This window comes from Rhyacophila brunnea, unplaced genomic scaffold, assembly GCF_057557595.1.
Source record: "Rhyacophila brunnea isolate RB1 unplaced genomic scaffold, BYU_Rbru_1.0 scaffold_4, whole genome shotgun sequence".
NCBI classification, from domain to species: Eukaryota; Metazoa; Arthropoda; class Insecta; order Trichoptera; family Rhyacophilidae; genus Rhyacophila; species Rhyacophila brunnea.
Window position 1 is genome coordinate 13,259,566 of NW_028233068.1, and position 21,553 is coordinate 13,281,118.

General features: G+C 33.0%; 1 protein-coding gene across 2 annotated transcripts; it reads right to left on the minus strand.

Annotated features, from left to right (window-relative positions):
• Positions 1-8,363: 8,363 nt before the first annotated feature.
• LOC147066916 (uncharacterized) lies at positions 8,364-19,737 on the minus strand. 2 transcript variants are annotated; one of them, XM_085954698.1, is made up of 9 exons: positions 19,602-19,737; positions 17,618-17,812; positions 16,174-16,353; positions 14,630-15,321; positions 13,721-13,834; positions 10,796-10,995; positions 9,656-9,816; positions 9,379-9,519; positions 8,364-8,815 (listed from the first exon to the last, which is right to left on the minus strand). In XM_085954698.1, the coding sequence occupies exons 2-9, from the start codon at positions 17,783-17,785 to the stop codon at positions 8,666-8,668; spliced, it is 1,806 nt and encodes a 601-aa protein (XP_085810824.1). In that variant the 5' UTR covers positions 17,786-17,812; positions 19,602-19,737; the 3' UTR covers positions 8,364-8,665. The 2 variants fall into 2 exon arrangements, with proteins under 2 accessions (XP_085810824.1, XP_085810825.1); XM_085954699.1 differs by having other exon boundaries at positions 15,218-15,321; positions 19,602-19,711.
• Positions 19,738-21,553: the final 1,816 nt, after the last annotated feature.

Below are 21,553 nucleotides of genomic sequence, written 5' to 3' on the forward strand. Positions count from 1 at the left end.
TCTATTTATATCTAATATGCCTATACCTCTTTGTATATAGCTCAATAAATTAGTCAATGCTACGTTGCTAGATACGTTGAATCTAGTAAATCTCCATTATTTTACAAGGGAACCTTTAGTTTGTAGCAGTGCTCGAAATAGAAAATCTTACGAACCGGAGCGCTGAATAATCTTTCTAAAATATGAAAGTGGGTTAAATATTTTTCGGGTATCATAAGGGCGATATGCCTAGTAATCAGGGGTTCATTTATACTTGAAGGGGCCCTGCGCTAATACACATTAACCACCCCTCCCAATACACGATTAAAAATGTAGCTTTTTTTAAAAGGGTACCTACTCATTTTTTCCAAAATCACTTATTTTTCATCAATTTTCTTAGAATTAGGTTCTTATCTTCAAATTTCTAGAAGCTCTTACATTGTGTATTCCTTCACTGCAAGGTTCTTTTGTGATTTCAAATTATTTTTCAGGTTCTGGAGACCTACTAATTTAGAGTCCCGGACCTGTAGCTCTTTTTGTAAATTCAGCCCTGCTTGTAAGGGTAAATAATTATAAATTTGGAGCACATCTGAAGTCCGAATAGCCTATATTATATTATAGACCTTGTACGACTAATCATTAATAAATAATATACATATTTTTTTTCCCACGAATCAGTTCTTACAACTTTAAAAACTACATACCTACATGCAATATTATCTCAATAACACGAAACGGAATGCAATTTTCAAAGAATCTACGAGCCGGAACGGTATCTTTTAGAATTTCACGAACAGGAACGGCGCTCCGGTGCGTTCCAGTCCATTTCGAGCCCTGGCTTGTAGACGTTCGACCAGTACCGATGGTTTTGACTAGACCTCTGAGCCGCTCCCAGAGGACATGGGCGAATAACGTCAAAGGGAACGCAAAGAGTTTTAGTGTGACCGACTGAAGAGAGAGATCTTGGGATAAAGATTCCTAGAGGACGATTGTGCAATCGGCCATAGACCTGAATGGTCTGAAGCGCCAAATTAACTAACCTAACATTACTCAAAGTAGGTTCTTGAAATTTGGGGTGACAATCAATGGTCTAATAATCTACGTGGGCCAAGTGGTAGGGCATGGACATAACCACACTGCCGTACTAAGCACAGAGGCCATATCTGCATGTAAGGCAAGTGGGAGATCTGGGCTTTCATATTATTTTACTTTTCCTGCTAATACTGGGGAACTTTTTGCTTATTTTATTTGCCTATAATACTTAATTTTGGTTTAAGATTTGTTTACATACCTTTAAAATTTGATTTATCCTCCATACAAAGCTTTTCTTAGACCGTACTAAGGTAATTTGGGCGTATCTACATTGAGGATTAAATGGAATAGAATGATATTTAGAATTTGTTTAGGATAATAAAATATAACGGTTTATGTATGATCTTTAATATCATATAGTATGAAAATCTATTGAAATTATTATAAAATATACCAAAGAACAGAATAGCAGTTATATTAGTTAAAAAGAAAAGTATTAAAATTATTCGAAATCTAAAATAAGTAATTGTACATGCATATTATTTCTCTGGTTGATATTTATATGGATATGTCACTTTTTTGCAATTATTATTCCACAACTTTCTATTATTACGGGGCGGGACTGCATAACATTTTATTTTTTGTGTTCCCTTTCATTTACTGAATTCTTAAACATTCTTCTTTTTCCTATTTCTGCTTTGTTAGTAAAAAAAATAATATCTTCAACATGAGGGTTATCAATTTGGATATATATCTTCAACTATATTTGATCGGTTTGAATGCCGCCTAGTTGTATTTTCATTTATGCGGATTTGTCAGAACTAATAATGTTTACACTGTTAACAGCCACAAAATGATTTTACGTGGCACGCGTTTGAAGAGAAAAAAATACCTATAAGTACTAATAATAAATGACAGATCGGATTGCATAAAAAATAGCAGGAAAATACTCTTCAAGAATAGGCGTTACGTTTAATGTAAATATATAATTGCATAGGCCAGTCCTTAGACTTCATGCGTCACATATATTTATCACACTAACCTCATAAGGCGGCGGAGGATGCCGCGCCGCGAACCTCTAATTTTGATCGATTTCCGATGCTTGGAACCACTGTAGCGAGAGAATGCCTCTTCTGATAGGAGCAATTCTCGTGTCAGTTTGTGCGATAAGAACCAAACTAATTAATATATTAACAAACAATTTCATTTCTACCCACAAAAAATGACTGCACTAAATAAGAAATAAAAAATTTGGTGAAACTAGTAGTAGTAATAATTCTGGCAGACAGTTTTAAAATTGGTGGACCGAAATGTACCTATGGCGTAATTGAAAAAAGTGACAAGACTATTTATACGTGTTTTATGTTCTGCGAGTGGTAATTATATAGAACATCAATTTTTTAATAGATTTTTAAAAAACTATTTTTCCTCGTGAAAAACTGCTCGGCACGTCAGAGAGTTGAAAAATATTATTTGGGAAATTTTGGCAAGCGTACATGTAAAGGTTCGCCAACCTTGCCGTATATAGATCTCACGGCAAAAATGTAAATATTATCTACTATAAATAGATGAATAATATTATGTACCTACTACAAAATTACCTGGCAGACAAAGAGGTTGGTCATTTTGCAGGTAATTTTTAATCGTCAGTCTTAGTAACCCCTTTCAGTTTCACCTTCAGATATGAAAGCATCAATGTCTTTCGATTTTACACATTTTTTTATAAAATTAATGTACATACTTAGGTAGTGTTCTAGGGAACAGAAAATGTAGTGTAGTAATTTATTGAGTTGTGAATAATTCATAATTATGGTAAATTTATCGCTTCTGTCGTATCGGCTTGTTTCGCTTGCCCCTCCTGCTATGACTTGTTACTCACCTGAAATATCGAAGTTGTCTTTCAATGTAGTATGTACTTAGGTATATTTAGTATAGCGTATATTATATTATGATTATGTTGTTTACAGTGCTCGAAATGGAAAATTTCACGAACAGGAACGCTGTATAATTTTTCGAAACTAAGTATGCTAATTTTTTCTTTACATACGTACGTACTTTTGATGTACAAATGCAACAATAAACTTTAAGCTTCTTACGCGGATGTATATTGGGCAGGTGGGTAAGGATTGTCAGCGCCGCAGGCGAAATAATCTAGTTTTATCAAAGTATACCGTCAAAAATTGTATTATTCTTTATTCTTACTGTATCTACCACTATAACCAGTGCATGATACCTCTACCACCACTCGTCACTGATTATAACTTATATTACTGTCTCATTTGGGATAGTTAAGTTTGTAATTAATTAGTCATAAGAAACAACATATCCACATACCTTAAAGATTCAAATTAAAAATTTATTTACGTACTTAACTTTACAAATTACAAATTAAATACGAGCAAAGAATATCAAACATCAAAGAAATAATATTAAAATAGTGTTTAAAAAATAAAGTAATAGTATAAGAAAAAACAGTAAGTGCCTACCTATACTAAGAATTTATAAAACAACGTTCACATAAACTCGTTCTCACGCAGGTGGAATATACGATTATCCGAAGCGATTTGGTTGAACATAGTTATTTCCTGCCCAATTATCATTAGCAATTATTGCAGGTTAGCTCTGCATCTTGGCAGAACAAACAACTTATATGTTCCCGATTTTTATAGAATAATATAAGTCAATACTAAGTACCAATAATGGCAGAGTTCTCATTTTGTACTGCGTACATAAAAGTTGGAAAAAGTACGTAGCTTAAATACCTAGTTCTATTTTAACTTTCAGACTACAGTATGTAAGCATACGTCTTGAGAAATCAATTGGATAAAACCATGGATAGTATCCACTATCCACACAGCTTTAAAGGATCCTCAAAGATTTATTTTGAACCTTCTTCCCTAAGTCATCAGTCATCACCAAACAATGTAAACATAGCATTTGTAATTACCAATGGTGTGTCATTTTCATTTATATAACGCACCCGGGGAATAATAGTGGCACAAGTCCAATTTGTCATTTTTGAGTTGAGTATGCAGAAATGTTCCAAGATATCATTCCTATCCGCACAAATAGCGGCATAATTCTTAAAAATATAATGGTGGCCTTAAAAGCATTTTTGTCATTATCATTTTATAACAGTTTACTTGAATTCAAGCAAAAATAGTGGCACAATGATCATTGTGCCATTGTTATTGCGGACAACATTCAAAATGAGATGACTCAAGTGTGCCAACTTCACGCTATTATAAAGTAAGTAAATAAAAAAAAAACTGATTTAACACACCAAAATAAAATATTCAAACTGCTCTCCTGCAAAAACAAGTTTTTCGAATTGTGACACTATTATTTTCCGGGTGCGATAAGATAAAACATGACGGAAGGTGAAACTCGGGTTGCTAAATGCGACTCTGATAGAATAATATAAAATTGTCATTGATCAGTACCTACTATATTCAATATTATAAGGACTAATATTGTAGTGTATGCATGTACCTACATTATGTTACAATGGTGATGCTTTGGTTACCATTATTGTAATATACATCTACCACCGTATTTATTTAATAATCTATGACTAACTACCACCTAAAATTAGATGTCCGCACTGGACACGTAGGTACCTAATTTGTGAGTACCTACCTATTCTAAACGATTCAATTCATGTTGTTTGTCCTTCCCTACTTTCATTATTATTGACATGGTAATGATAATAGGTACCTACATACAATACAGATATTAATATGATAGTCGAAAAATTTTATTGGAGGATATTCCTATTTTTTTTTAAACAAATTTACAAACAAAAATTAACTAAAAGTTCTCTACACAGTGTGTATTATTTCTATTATTTTTAAAGTCACAAGCTACAACGCATGTAATAATAATTGTAATACAATAGGAACGTCCCATAAAAATAAACGGTACTGTTCGGTTACACGGAATACAGCGAAAAACGCATTTTGAAAATAGCCGATAAACTGGATTATTTGTTAGTTTGGGTTAGTTTAGGTTAGGTTAGGTTGTGTTCGGGTTAGGTTTGGTTAGGTTAACCTAACAGTACCAAATAAACTCTGCAGAAGGCTATTCAATATTTTCCGCCCAAACACAGTTTTGTAGAAAAATTCATTCATTATTCATTGTAAAAATGGGGTGCGACTTATCATAAATATTTTTTAACACGAGTCAATTGTTGAGATGATAATATTGAATCACAGAACAAATGTTGCCACTGTATTGTCTACCGGAAAGAATTCCTAATGTTTTAGCAGATTTACACGAAGTACCTACTACGTAATTAAGCTTTCATTATTTTATAAATATCCACAAAATGATCAAATTGTGCGTGTGGCCAGAATTATCTTAAATCAGTTTGGATACCAGCGACAATAGTATATATATATATATAGGTAATAATATAATTGTGTAAAAACGGCGAATTTTAAGACGATAATTAACGATAATACTTGTAAGGGTGAATATCCACTTAGTGTTACAAATAAAAAGCGAATTTAACATAATAGGTTTTTTAAAATATAATATTATAAAGCCTATTTTTTTATTATAACGACAGTATTCTTGCTAAGCTTTATTATAAACTTGTTAGACATTTTTTATAATCATTCACAGGTAATTAATAAATAAATGTCAAAAGTTAAAAATCCTCCTCCTGTAAAATAGCATTTTGGTTAATTTGCCCTTTTAACAAAACACCGACGATATAAAGGTATTCGAATCGCCTGCTGAGAATTTTAACCAACTTTTAAGAAAAAGAATTTTTATTAAAAAAATATGTTCAACACAAAGTTAAAATTAAAACACAAAACTTACCAGAAGCAACAAAATTCACTTACAAAAAAATATACTAAGTGTGAGGCCTTAGTGCCGGCGTTCGGCGCAGCGTTGAGCGTTATGCGCAACTCAAACGTATAACCGTATAAATGTATAACCAAAAAAAGACATTGTCTACGAACATTTTCACACACGGTTATACGTTTGAGTTGCGCAAAACGCTCAACGCTGCGCCGAACACTGCCACTCAGGACGTACACTAATTATGACATATGGCAAATAAATGAATGAATGTAGTAATTATATATATCACACGATTTATTGTACTATAGTCGCAATTCAACAAAATGTAGATTACAAAATAAATGTAAACATTGTAAAAATAGGGGTTTACGACACGTCATAAACTTTTTTTAACACTAGTTAATTGTTGAGATGAATATTATCTTGCCACTTAAATGGTTATTGAAGTGGATTCCTAATGTAGTGTTTTAGCAGATTTACACGAAGTACCTACTTCTTTATTATACCTTCATTATTTTTATAAATAACCACTCAATATCATTTTTAAAATGATCAAATTGTGTAGGTATGTGGCCAGCGTTATGTTACCAGCGACAAAATATTTTATTATTTATTTAATTTAATTTGATATTAAATAGTTTCGGTTAACACGTTTCGCCTGATGAGATTTTTAACCAACTTTTAGGAGAACAATTTTTTATTAAAAAATCAAGTTAAACACACAGTTAAAATTAAAACACAAAACTTACCAGAATGTAGCAAAAAAACATAAAACTAATAACAGCTTAGAAACGTATGTATATCTTAAATACGAGGGTGGGTCAATAAGTCCTTAGAAAAGCCGACAGGTGGCGCGACTAGTACTGTCAGCGGTTTGTTTTCATGCAGCGGCACTACCGATTCAGTATGCTGCGAAGTTTCAATCAGATTGGTCGGGTTGTTGTGTGTTTCTCGTACATTTAAAAAAAAATTTGCTTGTGGAAAATGGAAAAATGGAAAATGGAGAAAATTGAGTTTAGAGCTGTTATTAAACATTTTAATATAAAAAGGTTAACAGCAAACGAAATAAAAAATGAGTTGGATTTAGTTCACGGCATATCTGCTCCTTCACTTGCAACTATTTATAACTGGTTAAATGAATTTAAACGTGGTCGTACATCAACAAAGGATGAACCACGCTCAGGACGTCCTGTAGAGGTGACTACACCAGAAATGATCAATAAAATCCACGATATGGTGTTAAGTGACCGAAGATTAAAGTTGAGTGAGATAATTGAGGTTACAGGGATCTCAAAAGGTAGCGTCATTTCTATTTTACATGACAAATTGGGCATGAAAAATATTTCTGCAAGATGGGTGCCGCGTTTGCTCACAGTCGACAATAAACGCAATAGGGTGGTGGCCTCTAAAGCCCTGTTGTCGCTCATGCAACGCAATCCGGATGAATTTTTTCGTCGCTTTGTGACTGTAGATGAAACATGGATACACCACTATACTCCCGAGACGAAAGAACAGTCAAAGCAGTGGATTGCGAAGGCAAACCATGTCCAAAGAAGGCGAAAACCGTAAAATCAGCTGGTAAGGTTATGGCTACTGTATTTTGGGATGCACGTGAAATTATTTTTGTTGACTATTTGGAAAAAGGAAAAACAATAACAGGGGATTATTATGCATCTTTATTGGACCAGCTAAAAAACAAAATTGAAGAAAAACGGCCTCATTTAAACAGGAAAAAAATCCTCTTTCATCAGGACAATGCCCGTGTTCACACATGCTTACGATCAATGGCTAAAATTGAAGAATTGAAGTTCGAATTGGTCGACCACCCACCGTATTCGCCAGATTTAGCCCCCAGTGACTTTTTCCTTTTCCCAAACTTAAAAAAATGGCTAAGTGGACAACGTTTTTTTTCAAATGAAGAAGTCATCGATCGGACAAATGCTTATTTTGAGGACCTTCCGAAAACTTATTTTTCTGACGGTTTAAAAAAAATTGAGAAACGTTTAACCAAGTGTATTGAGCTCCAAGGAGATTATGTTGAGAAATAAAAAAAAAAATACAAAAATAAAAACTGTTTTAATGCTTTTTTCTAAGGAATTATTGACCCACCCTCGTAATACAAAATGTTTTAAAAGGCAACTAATAGGAATATTATAGCGGAATTGCACGATTCAAATTATCAAACTTTTTTGTGTTACTTTAACCACCGAAAACACAATTATTCATTCACCCGAAAATAAATGGCGAGGTCATAATTTTTGTCACTCCGAATAAAATATTATAATTAATTAGTAGGTAAGTAAATTAATAATGCGTATTTGTCAAAGGCAAGACTGTATTGAGATTTGAAATGTTTCATCTTTTAGAAATTATTAAACAAAATATACTTTATTTTATAAGAGTTTTCAAATAATGTCAGCAAGGCACATTTTTTTGGGTGAGAAAGTAATTTACGCTTGCAGCTGGTTGTTTCTTATTAATTAGACAATGCATTTAGGCATGGACATATCGACACAAAATAAGAAGATTGAAAGAAATTTAGGGATGTCATAAATTTTATTTTTAACCCTTGTGCTCCCGGCACAACGTAACTTCGTTAATATTTAATTTTGACAAAAACTTTTGAAGAAACATTCATGCATAAATATGTCAATGTAACGAAACGGAACGCAATTTTAAATAAATCTACGAGCCGGAACGGTATTTTTTAGAATTTCACGAACCGCAGCGGCGCTCCGGTGCGTTCTGTTCCATTCCGAGCGCTGATTGTTTAGCAGTAGCGGCTGATGGTTTCCAACATTCTTTGTTCCACAAAAATGTCCATTATTTTTACAGTTGTTAGTCAAACTGATTTTTGATCTAATAGGTAAGCCATTATGTTTATATTATATTTGTTAAGATCAGGTAAATTCTTAATGAATATATCCATTCGTTGAAGTGGAATCACATATCCTATGGATATTCCGTATATCATATATTTAGCGTGGGTTTTCTGAAATCAGTCAAAAGAATAGCATATTTTGTAATATTATAAAATACCACTGCCTCACCAAGAGAACCGTGATCAAAAATATGTAAGTTTTATTCTGTCGGTAAAAGTGACGTCTCCCACTGCGACATTATTGTCCACCGGTTACTAGTGTAGTTAAAACTTTGGTTAGCACGTGTTGACATAAAACACATTGTTTTTATGATCGACACCTAATAAAAAACAGAGTCTGTTCGCTGAAGGCTGAAATTAAATAAATTAAGATTACTTACAAATTTATTCTTTGAAACAATAAGAACAGCATAAAATCTTTCGACTGTTTGTAGAAATAGGTGTGTACGACAATATGACAATTCCTGTTATAGATTATTAAAGACTGTAAATTTACGTAATGATTATCATAATAATTCCCGATCCGGAGTGTTATTTTTCCACGAGACGGAGCGGAGCGGTTGTCTCGAGAATTTCTCGAACTGGAGCAGCACTTCGGTGTGCTCCGGTCCATTTCGAGCGCTGATTGTATCATTGAGTTAAATGCGTGGATTTTTCGTAGCATAGGTACTTACGGGATATGGACAGTAAAGAATATCATGATCAGCTTCCCGCTTTGGCGCAACGAAATCATCGAACCCCTTGACTTTCCGTTTGCAATAAAATGTTCCACCCAATACATTGCAAACTTCCGGTTCATAAAATGGAACTACGTCCTGTTCAAAAAAGAAGAAGATGGATGAATGAATAACAAGTTGCAAATTTTAGTATAGTTTTATGTTTTAAATCGAAAACAAAGGATAGGCAGGCAAATGTTTAGATTTATTTTGGAAGAACAAAATGGACTCTCACCGGCTTTAAAGTTGAGGAAAGATTTGATAGCAAAGAGTAGCAGGTTTTTATTTCTGTTGGGTTAATAGTAAATTGTGGTAAGCAAACTGGAGACATTGTACTGCTCTCTTCATATTCACGGTGTAAAACCAGCCACATTCCTCCCGTTATGTTTCGTATTCCTGTAAGTATTTATATTGTATTCACTTCACGTAAAAAAAATGTTGTAATAGGTAATAATTATGGTTATTAGTTTTAAATTAATCTGTTATTGGGAAGGTATTATTAGACGGATAATTGTTTATGTACCTATTGCTATATTATTTCTATCGCTTTGGATTTTGTTTGATAAATATTGTTTTAAAAAATATATTCAGTTGAAAATGTCCCACTGAGGCGGACGAAACCGGTCCTAATATATTGATTAAAAGTGGAATAAGTACTACAAAAAAATTGCGTTTTATTTCATAAAAACAACAATCCATTGGTTATATTATATTTCTCAGAAGTGTTTTCAAATTATGTATGTTCAATAAATTATAAAATATTATGTAGTTAAATGAATTTTCATTATAAAAATTTGAACCCATGATTTTGTAGAGAGGTGACATTTTGTCGGACAATTTAATGGAACGGATTACTGAAAAATGTTGCTGAATCGTTATTGAAAAGTTTATTAGTCGATAAATAAGGAAGCAGATAAGGGTTTCCGATGTGATAAAGTTCATTAAAAGCCTCAAATGGAGATGGGCTGGACACATAGCTCGAAAAAGAGACAATCGTTGCACAAATTTAGTCATCCAGTGGTATCCAAGAGGTACAAAACGTCCGCAAGGTAGACCTAGAGGCCACTGGATCGATGAAATTATAAAGTTCTGCTGAAGTACGTGGCAACGCAATGCATAGGACTGAGAGAGGTGGAAGCAGCACGAAGAGGCTTTCATCTTGCAGTGGATAGATTCATGCTGATGATGATAAAAATAATGATGATGATGATGATGATGAAATACATATTTTCTAAAGGTTAAAAATATGTTCTTTTAAATGGTTAGTAAGTTATTAAATAATTATCGACAGTGCCTATGTACTAACTTGCAATATAGAGCAATAGATGACAATATAAAATAACTTGATTTTCCACTTGCCTCACGTCAGACTTACCAAAATTTAATTTGTCACTGTGCACAATGTATCTATCCAAATAGTGAATATCATGATACAGCAATGAAGGGTCAACCTTTCCATGTCGCACTATAGAGAATTGCATTGTATCATTCATTTTAGCACAATTCTCTGATAGAACCACCAGTTTTGGATGAATTAGGGTCCCGTAGCACATAAATATGTAAGGGCATTTTGACCTAAAACAGACAATAAATTATTGTTAAATCATTTGTTTCAGATTGGGTACAGCAGGATCAAGTTCAACTTAAGGCGATGTCTTTAACTACCAGAAGTACCTAGCGGAAAATTACGAACAGTGACGTCCCGTGGGGATAGGCAGATTGAGCGTCGCTTTCGGGCGGCAGTTACTCAAAGGGCGGCATATCGAGGAGAATTTTTAGGTATAAATAGAAAGCTACCTAAACTTAGTTATAACGGAAATATCTTTACATTAAAAAAATCAGCTCACTGGTAGGAAACAAAATATATCTTTATTATTATTAATTAGATAAGTACTATACAATTTTCAACGGGACGTTATTTTTTCGTTGGGTTCGCGATGTCTAGTTTACTTCCGTTGTCCTTGGACGTCACGTTCTTCACAGTCACTCGCGAGTTATGGAAGTTGTCAGGTGTATTTTTAAATGTACCTATCTGAAACCATAGACTCACAATATTGTTTATTGAAGCAGAGATGGCATTTCAGTTAGATTTAGTAGTATAGGTGCCTATATCTTATTAGTAATGTATCCATACAACACCATTTTTAGATATTGGAGTCATGAAAGAATGATACAAAGTGCTGTATAAAAAAAATGTGGCGGCATTTTGGCACTGCCTAGGGGCGGTATTTTGTCTAGGGACGTCACTGAATACGAAGCTTGCAATTTGAGACATTTTTTTGATAATTTACAATTCGAACTGTATTAATTAATAAATGTATGTATCTGAAAACATTAAAAAGAAAAATATTTTTGTAAATTATCAAAAAAAATGTCTCATATTTTGCAAGCTTCGTATTTTCCCGTAGGTGCCTCTGCGCATCTATTCTATACACAAGATTGCTATAGTCCGCTATCAGCAGCTATCGAGGGTAGTTTTTCATTTTTGTATCTAATTATTAGCACTTATTGTAACAATTACAATAAGTTAGTACAATAAGTGCTATGTTTTAACAGCACCTCTCTGGGATGTAATACATTTTAGAGCGAGATATGTACAGCTTTGACTGTTTAGACGGCTAACTTATTGTACCTAATTGTTACAATAAGTGCTAATACCTACTTTGAGACAAAAAATTAAAACTACCCTTGATAGCTGCCAATAGCGGCCTATATAGCAGTCTTGTGTATAGAATAAATGCGTAGACTGTGATATACTACCCAGTACCAAAACTAGCAGTAATCTACAATACTATCTCATTGTCACTCTCAGCGCTCGAAATAGAAAAGTTTACGAACCGGAGCGCTTGAAAATTTTCTGAGGATATTAACATAAGTGTGGTAGATTTTTTGTTATATGTCACATCTAGCTCAGACGGTCAAATTATTTTGTCAACGAGACGGAGCGATAACTTTACAGATTTCACGAACCGGAACGGCGCTCCGGTCCATTTCGAGCCCTGGTCACGCTTTAACTTAAACCCCACGTATTTTGGTTGAGGACACAAATTTTACGGCACATGACTTTCACTTGCAAAAAAAAATAAGTTTTACTCTTCTTTTGAGCACCTATTGTCAAACTATTATCAAACTATGCAAAGAGCATACTGCGCGATTGTAAGAGAAAAATATGCTTTAGTTTAAAGCGCGCGTATTCGCATCTTGTTTTTCTCTCACTCTTGTTGCAGACCGTGAATGCACATATGAATCAAATGATACGATCTCACATGGGGTCCTTCATGGTTAATTTGAAAACGATTCTCATTATAAGCCGGTTAATGAATAATAAAAATTAGTTTCCCGAGTACATATTTTGTACAAAAATTATCATATTATTATATGTACTAATTCACACGTTGAGTCTATAATAGAAACCCGGAATTCTTAAAATAATATACCCATGACTACCTACATTAAATCTTAAGCCGCATTTTCTCGTGTGTTCTTAAGTGTTCTTTTAGGTGATAAGCAGGGTTCGAAATGGACCGGAGTGCACCGGAGCGCTGTAAGTTCCGGTTCATAAAATTCCCAAAATTAATTTGACCGTCTAAGGTCCAACACACTTATTACCACGTTTTTATTAGCTCGTAGTCTTGTTTGTCCAGTACAAAATTTTTCTTGTTTGTCCAAGATTTGTATTGGACGATTGAAGATTTTTAACTAACTTCCCGACTAGCTAGACATTTGAAAATTTTAGAATATATCAGAACACGATTACAATGCATTCTTTTAATACTTTTAGCCATCTTTAAGCAGAATTGAATTCATTTTCAGTTAATTCTGTTTTGTATGGAAAGTTATTTCGGAAAAAAATCGTAAAAAATACAACACTATTATTGGTTGCTAAGGGGGTCCTAGCTAAAATTATTAATATATACGTGCGTTACTATGGAAATCAATATGAAATGTCAAAATGATATTTCAGTATTCTATATTTATTCAGTATTTCTATCAAGTAAAAAAAACGTATTTATTAATACATAGAATTGTCAAGTTTATATGATTCAACAGAAAAATTAAAAACGTGGAATATAAAAAGTTATTTTTATCTTGTAATTATTTTTATAAAATACAAATAAAATTAGAAAACGATGACGTATTTATATATTTTATTTATGTAAATATTTTCGTTAAATTATCCAGCGCTCCGGTTCGTAAAAGTTTCCATTTCGAGTGCTGGTGTTTAGGTATGAGTAGTCTGATTCTATTTAAGAATATGTATTGTAAATTAATGATAGTTTATTATTACAATATATTTTACCCTAATAGTGCGACAGTCCACGGGAATAATGACTCAATTGGATAATAGGTCATCACGCCACAATGTCTCGCAGTTTTATTGTTACCAGTAGCTGGACATTCTCCTTCATCCAACCTTAAAATATAATAAAGCTAAATTTATTGAAGTTATAGGTACTTTTTTTGGGGCGTTTGGTAGAGAGTGTAATTTAGAGCTGCGCGCGCACACCGTTACGAAAGTGCGCGACAGTATGAAGTTAGCTGCGAATCAGTCAGCTGTATACAAACCGTAAGATTGATAGTAGAATTGTTCCATTGCCTAGGCAACGAATTTATTATTGTCGGCCATTTTTAATTCCTTACGTAAACAAACGATTAAACGTCAGAGTGACAGTTGTTACTTTAAGAATAAAAACAACGAGAAATAATAAATATAATTTAGTAATATAAGACGTTAAAGTGTATAGAAATAAACCAAAGGCGCTCCAATAAGTGGCTGTTTTTCTTGATTGTGTAATTTAACAAGATAATTAAGAGCTAGTCGAAGAATCTAGGTTATCACAAGTTTTATTTTTGTTTTGTTATTCCAAAGGAGTATAACTTCTAACGCGCGTACATAAGAGTACCTTGGTATCAAAGTGGGACAAACGCCACCTCCCACTAAATTCATGTTTTAATTGATTATGGTAGTGCAAGTGATGCTCTTTTCAAAAAATCTGCCAAAAGTAAAAACGGTATTTTTTGAGTTTAAAGTTGGTATGTTATATGAAAAACGGACACTTTTCATACATGTTTGTGAGTCTCCTGTAAAATTTTGTAAATGGCTTATGTCCCACTTTGATACTAAGCTACTCTTAAAGTACACACACCGTTTTTTATTTGAGAAATTCATTCATATCGGACAAATTACTAAAATGACGAGCTAACTTACCACTTGACAGTTTTATCATTTAGCATCTTAGTTATATTGATTCCTGTGTTTTTGACCATTACTGCAAAGCTGGCCTTCATTTCGTCATCCGATCCTTGCGTCGCCTCTATTGGCTTTTCCGGAAAACGAAAATAAATACCTGCACTCTTCAGAATGTGTCGTTTGGCACGGTTGATTTCGCTAAGTTGGTGCCGTAACCGAAGATTTTCCATAATCAAACTCTTCATACGCTGGTCGCAATTGTCAATGCAAGATTTAATAATCTTATCTGTCATTTTATTCACGGAAAAAATAATTTTTCTATGGAGCTTTGATATTATTTTATCGTTATAGATTTTCTTTGTAAGAAAATTCTTCGTTTGATTAAATTGTTCAAAGTTTACCGGTAAGTTTGCTAACAATTTGAAATCGTTGACTTCCAATAAGACCAATCTCCAACCTTCGTGCTCGTCTTTTTCAATAAGCATTACATCTCCACTAATGTTATCAACGGATAGCGTTCTAATATAAGAGCCGATTTTTTCAATTTCTGTAACTATTATTGTGTCAGTTGTTGTATTTGGTTGTTTAGTATTCAAGACATACAACCTTCCCGTGGTGGCATAGCTGTCATCTGTACCGATCATGAAGACCCGGCTTCTTTTCGTATCCATGATGATTTCGTGGAATTTGTTATCCTCTTTCGATTTTATCTGTGACAGAATAATTAATAGCAATGAGATAATACACAAATGTGTCGCTAGATTTCAAAATCAGCCAAGTCCATAAAAGATGAATAAGAGAAAAGCAGCTTTTTGTTTTCTCAAATACACAGTCACAAGGGTGAAAGTTTATATTAATTCGAGTATAGAATATTTAAAATTAATAAATCCCGCATTTTGATAGTGCAGAAATGTTAGGAAGCAGTAGTTCTTCAGCAATTCACAAAAAAGTCAAAAATACCTAAAGGTGGACTTGGCTGATTTTGAAATGTAGCGACACAAATATTATTATAATTGGATGATTTAACACATTTTTATAGATCAAATTGACTTTCGGTAAAAATACACGGAGTGCCCTCAATTTTACTTCGTAGAACCTTGTGTCTTCGCGGAATACCATTTGGGAAACGCTGCTGCAGAGTATCACACTGCCCTTAACATTAGCGATATGTGGAAGCCTGCCAAAGATCCTGGACTGGGAACCCGCTTGTGGGTCATGCAGTGACGCGTTTAGAGTTTTTGGATTGCACTTTTGACGGTGCACTGCAAACTTACCTTATTGAAAGATGAGATCAATTCAGTGATGTTTTTGATTTGATTAAACTTTATTTATAACTTTTTTAAACTATCTTATTGACGTTTGGGAAATTATCTGTATATTTTACATTTATAAATAATTACTATTAAAACATTTTTTCTCTCATAGTAGAAAAACACTTCCCACTTTTAACGGAAGCCATCTTAATCAGTCATATGATTCAATAGCTACCCTATAAGACAGTAAAAATCACCGGTACCTATCTACCTATCCATATTTTTTTTTTTAAATCAAAAATAGCTTGCCATTTTCCCCGATTCAACCATTTTGTCAGTGAAGATCAACAGACCGCCGATATTCAAAATTGCATTTCCAGAGTCATCGATCATCTTTTTTGATTCATTCTTTATCTTTCCGCCGGGAACGATTTTATATTTCGTGAAATCAGATTTGGTAAAATGTAAAGTCTCATTACCGATGTATACCTGTTGAAAACAATATGTTACATAATAGCATTCAAGTAATAGGTACAATATATTAAAAAAAACTATACATGCCCGTACCGTGCAAATTAAATTAGAAAATAATTGTGTCGCTAGATTTCAAAATCAGCCAAGTCCACCTTTAGGTATTTTTGACTTTTTTGTGAATTGCTGAAGAACTACTACTTTCTAACATTTCTGCATTATTGGAATGTGGAACTTATTAATTTTAAATATTCTGTACTCGAAATAATATAAACTTTCACCCTTGTGACTGTGTACAGAAAACAAAAAGCTGTTTTTCTCCTATTCATCTATTATAGACTTGGCTGATTTTGAAATCTAGCGACACAATTATTCTTTGCTAGAGTTACATTGAGAGTTTGGAAAATAGGTCAAATGCGTAGATTGTACATATTATATTATATATTTCAGTAACAATGGCGTCAGTGGTGGGTTCAGGGACGTTGAGACTCGATGCACTGAACGATTTTGAGGTACTCCATGATAAAAAAAATGTAAACCATAAACAACCCTAGTACAATATTATCAATGTAGATATCTGTTTAGGTACGTATTTCATTAGTTGGTTGTGATATGGGCCCCTTTGATGTTAGTTTCAGGAATTTGTTATACATATTTTTAAGATTCTAGCATAATTTAACAATTGGTTTGAGCTGATTCGAGGTCTTTTAAATCTTCTGATGAATAGATTGCGTCGTCTGCTTCAATGAAAATCGCCACTGAATAAGGGTAATATTGTTTAACTGTTTCTCAAAAATTCACTTGATCTATAAGTGCATACCTCTATAATATTTTATTATTTATAATATTTTATTCTGAAAACGTTAATAACAAGAAAATAATAGGTTGGTCAGTTATGCTTTGATAATAAAAGTCTCAACCAACTGAATAAAATTATGAGAGTGTCTGATACTACAGTTGTGTAAACAGGGCCTCACACCTAAAATCGTCTCGACATTCTACGTGATGTAGTTGATATTGACAAAATGCATGTAGGTAACTGAATGGAGTTTGAAAAAAAATAGCTGGGGTCGCGTGCAACAAACTTAACTCGACATGCGGCTCAAGTATAATCCCAAAATGTCGCATTTCATCATTCATTTTGGTTGGCTGTGTGACGTCACTATCCAGGCATGGCCTCGCCTATGCGCCCGGAAGAAAGTTGCAATGTTGCGCCCAGTTTTGATTTATGACTATATCCCAGTCGAGACGATTTTAATGTGCGACCGGGCTGAAGGCATACCTTTGTCAGTGGTGGCTCATAATCTATTCCATCCGGAATAGCCAAATGCCTTTCATGGAAAATTGTCCTTCTCCAGTACTTTTTGCCCAAAATACTGATATCATCTCCTTTGGCCTCATCAGTAATAAACAAGAACAATATCATCACCAGGTTCATAATTTGATTCATAATTTTATTTCCTCCGCTGAAGTAACTCTGAAAGAAAGTTTTGTTTATATTATACGTCATGTTGTCTGACTGGGTATTTCATAATATCACTCCCCGGAAGAATAATGACACAAATAGGCCATATCATGTGATATGAATTAAGAATACAATTTGCAGATTGTGCTGGTTAGTTTTTAATATTCAATTAAACCCTGCCTAAACCAGACCATAGTAGATAATAGTAAAAAAATAATCGTTTATCTATAAAATATCTAAAACTATGCTATTAAATCATAGAAAATTTTAGATATTTTATAGATAGTAATTATTATTAGTAGTAATTGTGTGGGGTTCGATGTGGGTCATCAATGTGGGGTTCGGTTTGAGTTACCACTGTGGGAGTCGTCGACGTGTCGTAGTCATGCTGTTGAGGATGTTGATGAAGAAGTCGAAGGTGGATGCAGGATCGAGTTTTATTTGAGGCGTAACGGTCGCTACAATAGTTTATTACAGTAGTTATGTTATAATATTAAACTTATGATACGGATCCGAGGTCCGCATCTCGGTACAATCAGATGTTGTGCGGGACGATACGGAGATTGAGATAGTAACAGACCGGACACGTATATTCGAGTGAAATTTCCGATGAATTATTATTCGCTATTTATACAATCAAAATAATGTTCTTTTTATTGAAATAATCGAGACAGCTATTATCTGGAGTTTGCGGCAATGGACGACTGACTTAGTGAAAAACGGATTTGCAGAATTTATTATTGCGGTCAGCTCCTTACCGAGTTTGCTATAATATTATGACACTACGGAAAATATTCTTCTATAATAATTGTATAAATATGTTTGACTGACAAAGTTCAGTGTGCACTATTTATGTACTATCTTAGCAGCCTACCTCCACCCTTCGCCACTGGTAGGTACGCAACCTACTTAATTTACACATTTTAATACTTATAACATTCCGTTTATAAAATAAAATTTAATATTTTAAAATAATTGTAATTAATAATGATGTACATCCGTGTATTGCCGCTCTGTGGGTCTATTCTATGCTTATCGACCGCTAAAGTGATAAAGTGATAAATATTATCAAACTTAGGGTAGGTTTCTATCAAAATATTAGCACTTATTGTAACAATTACACGAAGTTGGTTTTTATTGTTGCAATAAGTGCTATATTTTAACAGCACCTATCTTGCTGCTGTTAAAATATCGCACTTATTGCAACAATAAAAACCAGCTTCGTGTAATTGTTACAATAAGTGCTAATATTTTGATACAAACCTACCCTAAGTTTGATACTATTTATCAATTTAGTGTTCGATAAGTATAGAATAGATCCACTGGTGCTGTGAACCCTTAATCCTGAGTACCTCTTGGTAGAGGAGAATAATAATAAAATTAAGCATTGAACAAATGTGAACGTATGATCAGAACCTACAAACTACAGAGTAATAAATTGTCGGTAAGAGAAGAAACAATATATGGTTTTAATTGGTTTTCATTAAGTAGTAATAAACATTTCAAAAAATATTTATAATTTAAAAAAAATAATATTCTGCGACATGTATTTTTCTATAATCTAAGGCGACATGGAACATTATAAATACACAAATATCATAGAAAAACCGTAATGATGCTGGGCATATAAGTTAGTTTTATATTTAATAGAATTGAAATAAAATTACATAAGTAGTTTATAAATGTGGGTATTGTCTTAAAAATTTACATATATTTTAAGAATAATAATTTTATTTAAATAGTAAATCTGATTTGTGATATCGAACCAAGTACTTTTAATTTTATTAATTGTGTCTCAAACCTTATAAAAACTTCTTCAAAACCGTGTTGCAGATCGAGATCCTTTCGTGTGCTTATTAATATAACTCAAACAATAATAATGTATTACTGAAGATGCAAACAAATACGGCCTATTGGTTGATAAATGATAATATTATGATGTCTCGATATTTTATAGCATATACATTTAATATTCCTTGTTCGGGTGGAAACCACCAACTCAGTTTGAGATTTTGACATCGAATGCTGTATGTTGTAATCTCCACAAATACATCAAATTTGTTGTTAAAAATGCTTTCGTCAAAACATACTAAGGCAAAATTTTCACAGTTTGAGGTGGCATAAAATATTAATATAGGTTAAGTCAGCCCCCAAAAAACCTAAATTCGTTCGGGATGGACTTTAAAAATCAAGCGGCTGAGAACATTGCGAAAGCGGGTGTTAGGCCAGAAAGGATGAGAATCTATGTGGCTGCCGATGCCAAGATTACAAAGGTGAGAGTTTATGTGATTTATCTGCTTGATTTATCATTTCATCCCCCAGTTATCCCTACGCCGAGTAGTCATATTCCTGTCATCATATGTGTATAATATTAATTATATTATATACCTAGTGTGATACTAGTGCTTGTATACGGGGAATGACAGAAAACTGGACACAATCTCAAATCAAGGGATAATTATTGACAACCGGCACTTTATTTTCAAACATACACATTTATTTCGGTATTAATTAATTGTCTACACATTTTTATAGAATTATACAATATACGAGTATTATATACGGTTATGAAAATGATTTTTTTTTCTTATTGAAAGGGGTTCGAGGTAATGCATTCTCTCACACCGGAAAAAATAAGCCTAACAAATTTAAATTTTGGATTGAGTGTTTGTTCGCATTCGCAAGGGTGGCGGTCAACTGCCATTTTCAGGTATTTCAAAGAATTTCGCCACAATGCAAAACGCGCGTCTTAATAAAAATGTGGCAATTTCAAACAAAATCAAATCGGCTGTGCTTTGTTCAATCTATCACAATAATTTCAACATTGAATCTCACGCGTCATCGTTCTATTATTACGATAGTATATACATAGTATGTAATAATATCAGTAAAATTACTCAAAACAAAGTTTTTGGTTTAGTGTTTTCTTTTAGAACAGCGACGATAATATTATAATAATATGTATATTTTATGTTTTTATTTATACGTCTGAATTATATCTAGCTGATAAAAGAGGTCAAATGTTATTATAATATAATATACTATTCTGTATTTCAATAATAAGCAATAACAAAATAAGTACAAAAATTCGTATAATTTATTACTGAACTTTCCATAATGAAGAAGCAAAATAGTAAGTAATTTAATTTCTAGATCAGGGGTTCATAACTAATTTTTTATCAGGCGCAGTTATTGTTAAGCATGGATTGATGTGCACATATTTCCGTATAGGCACTCTTATTAGGTATCATACTTATAGATTAGAATACTTAAATCAGGGAACTCAGAAATAATTGGAGCTGAAATACCTAACGGGTAAGATAAAAAGAACTTTTTATATACCACGTTTTTAAATTGTCAAGTTTATATAAACTTGACAATTCTATGTTTTAATAAATACTTTTTTTTGTACTTGATAGAAATACTGAATACATAATATAGAAAATACTGAAATGTCATTTTGACATTTCATATTGATTTCCATAGTAACGCACGTATATATTAATAACTTAGTTGCTAGGACCCCCTTAGCAACCAATAATATAGTGTTTTACTTTTTTACGATTTTTTTCAGAAATAACTTTCCATACAAAATGGAATTAACTGAAAATGAATTAAATTCTGCTTAAAAATGGCTAAAAGTATTAAAAGAATGCCTTGTTGTCGTGTTCTGATATATTCTAAAAGTTTTAAATGTCTAGCTAGTCGGGAAGTTAGTTAAAAATCTTCAATCGTCCAATACAAATCTTGAAC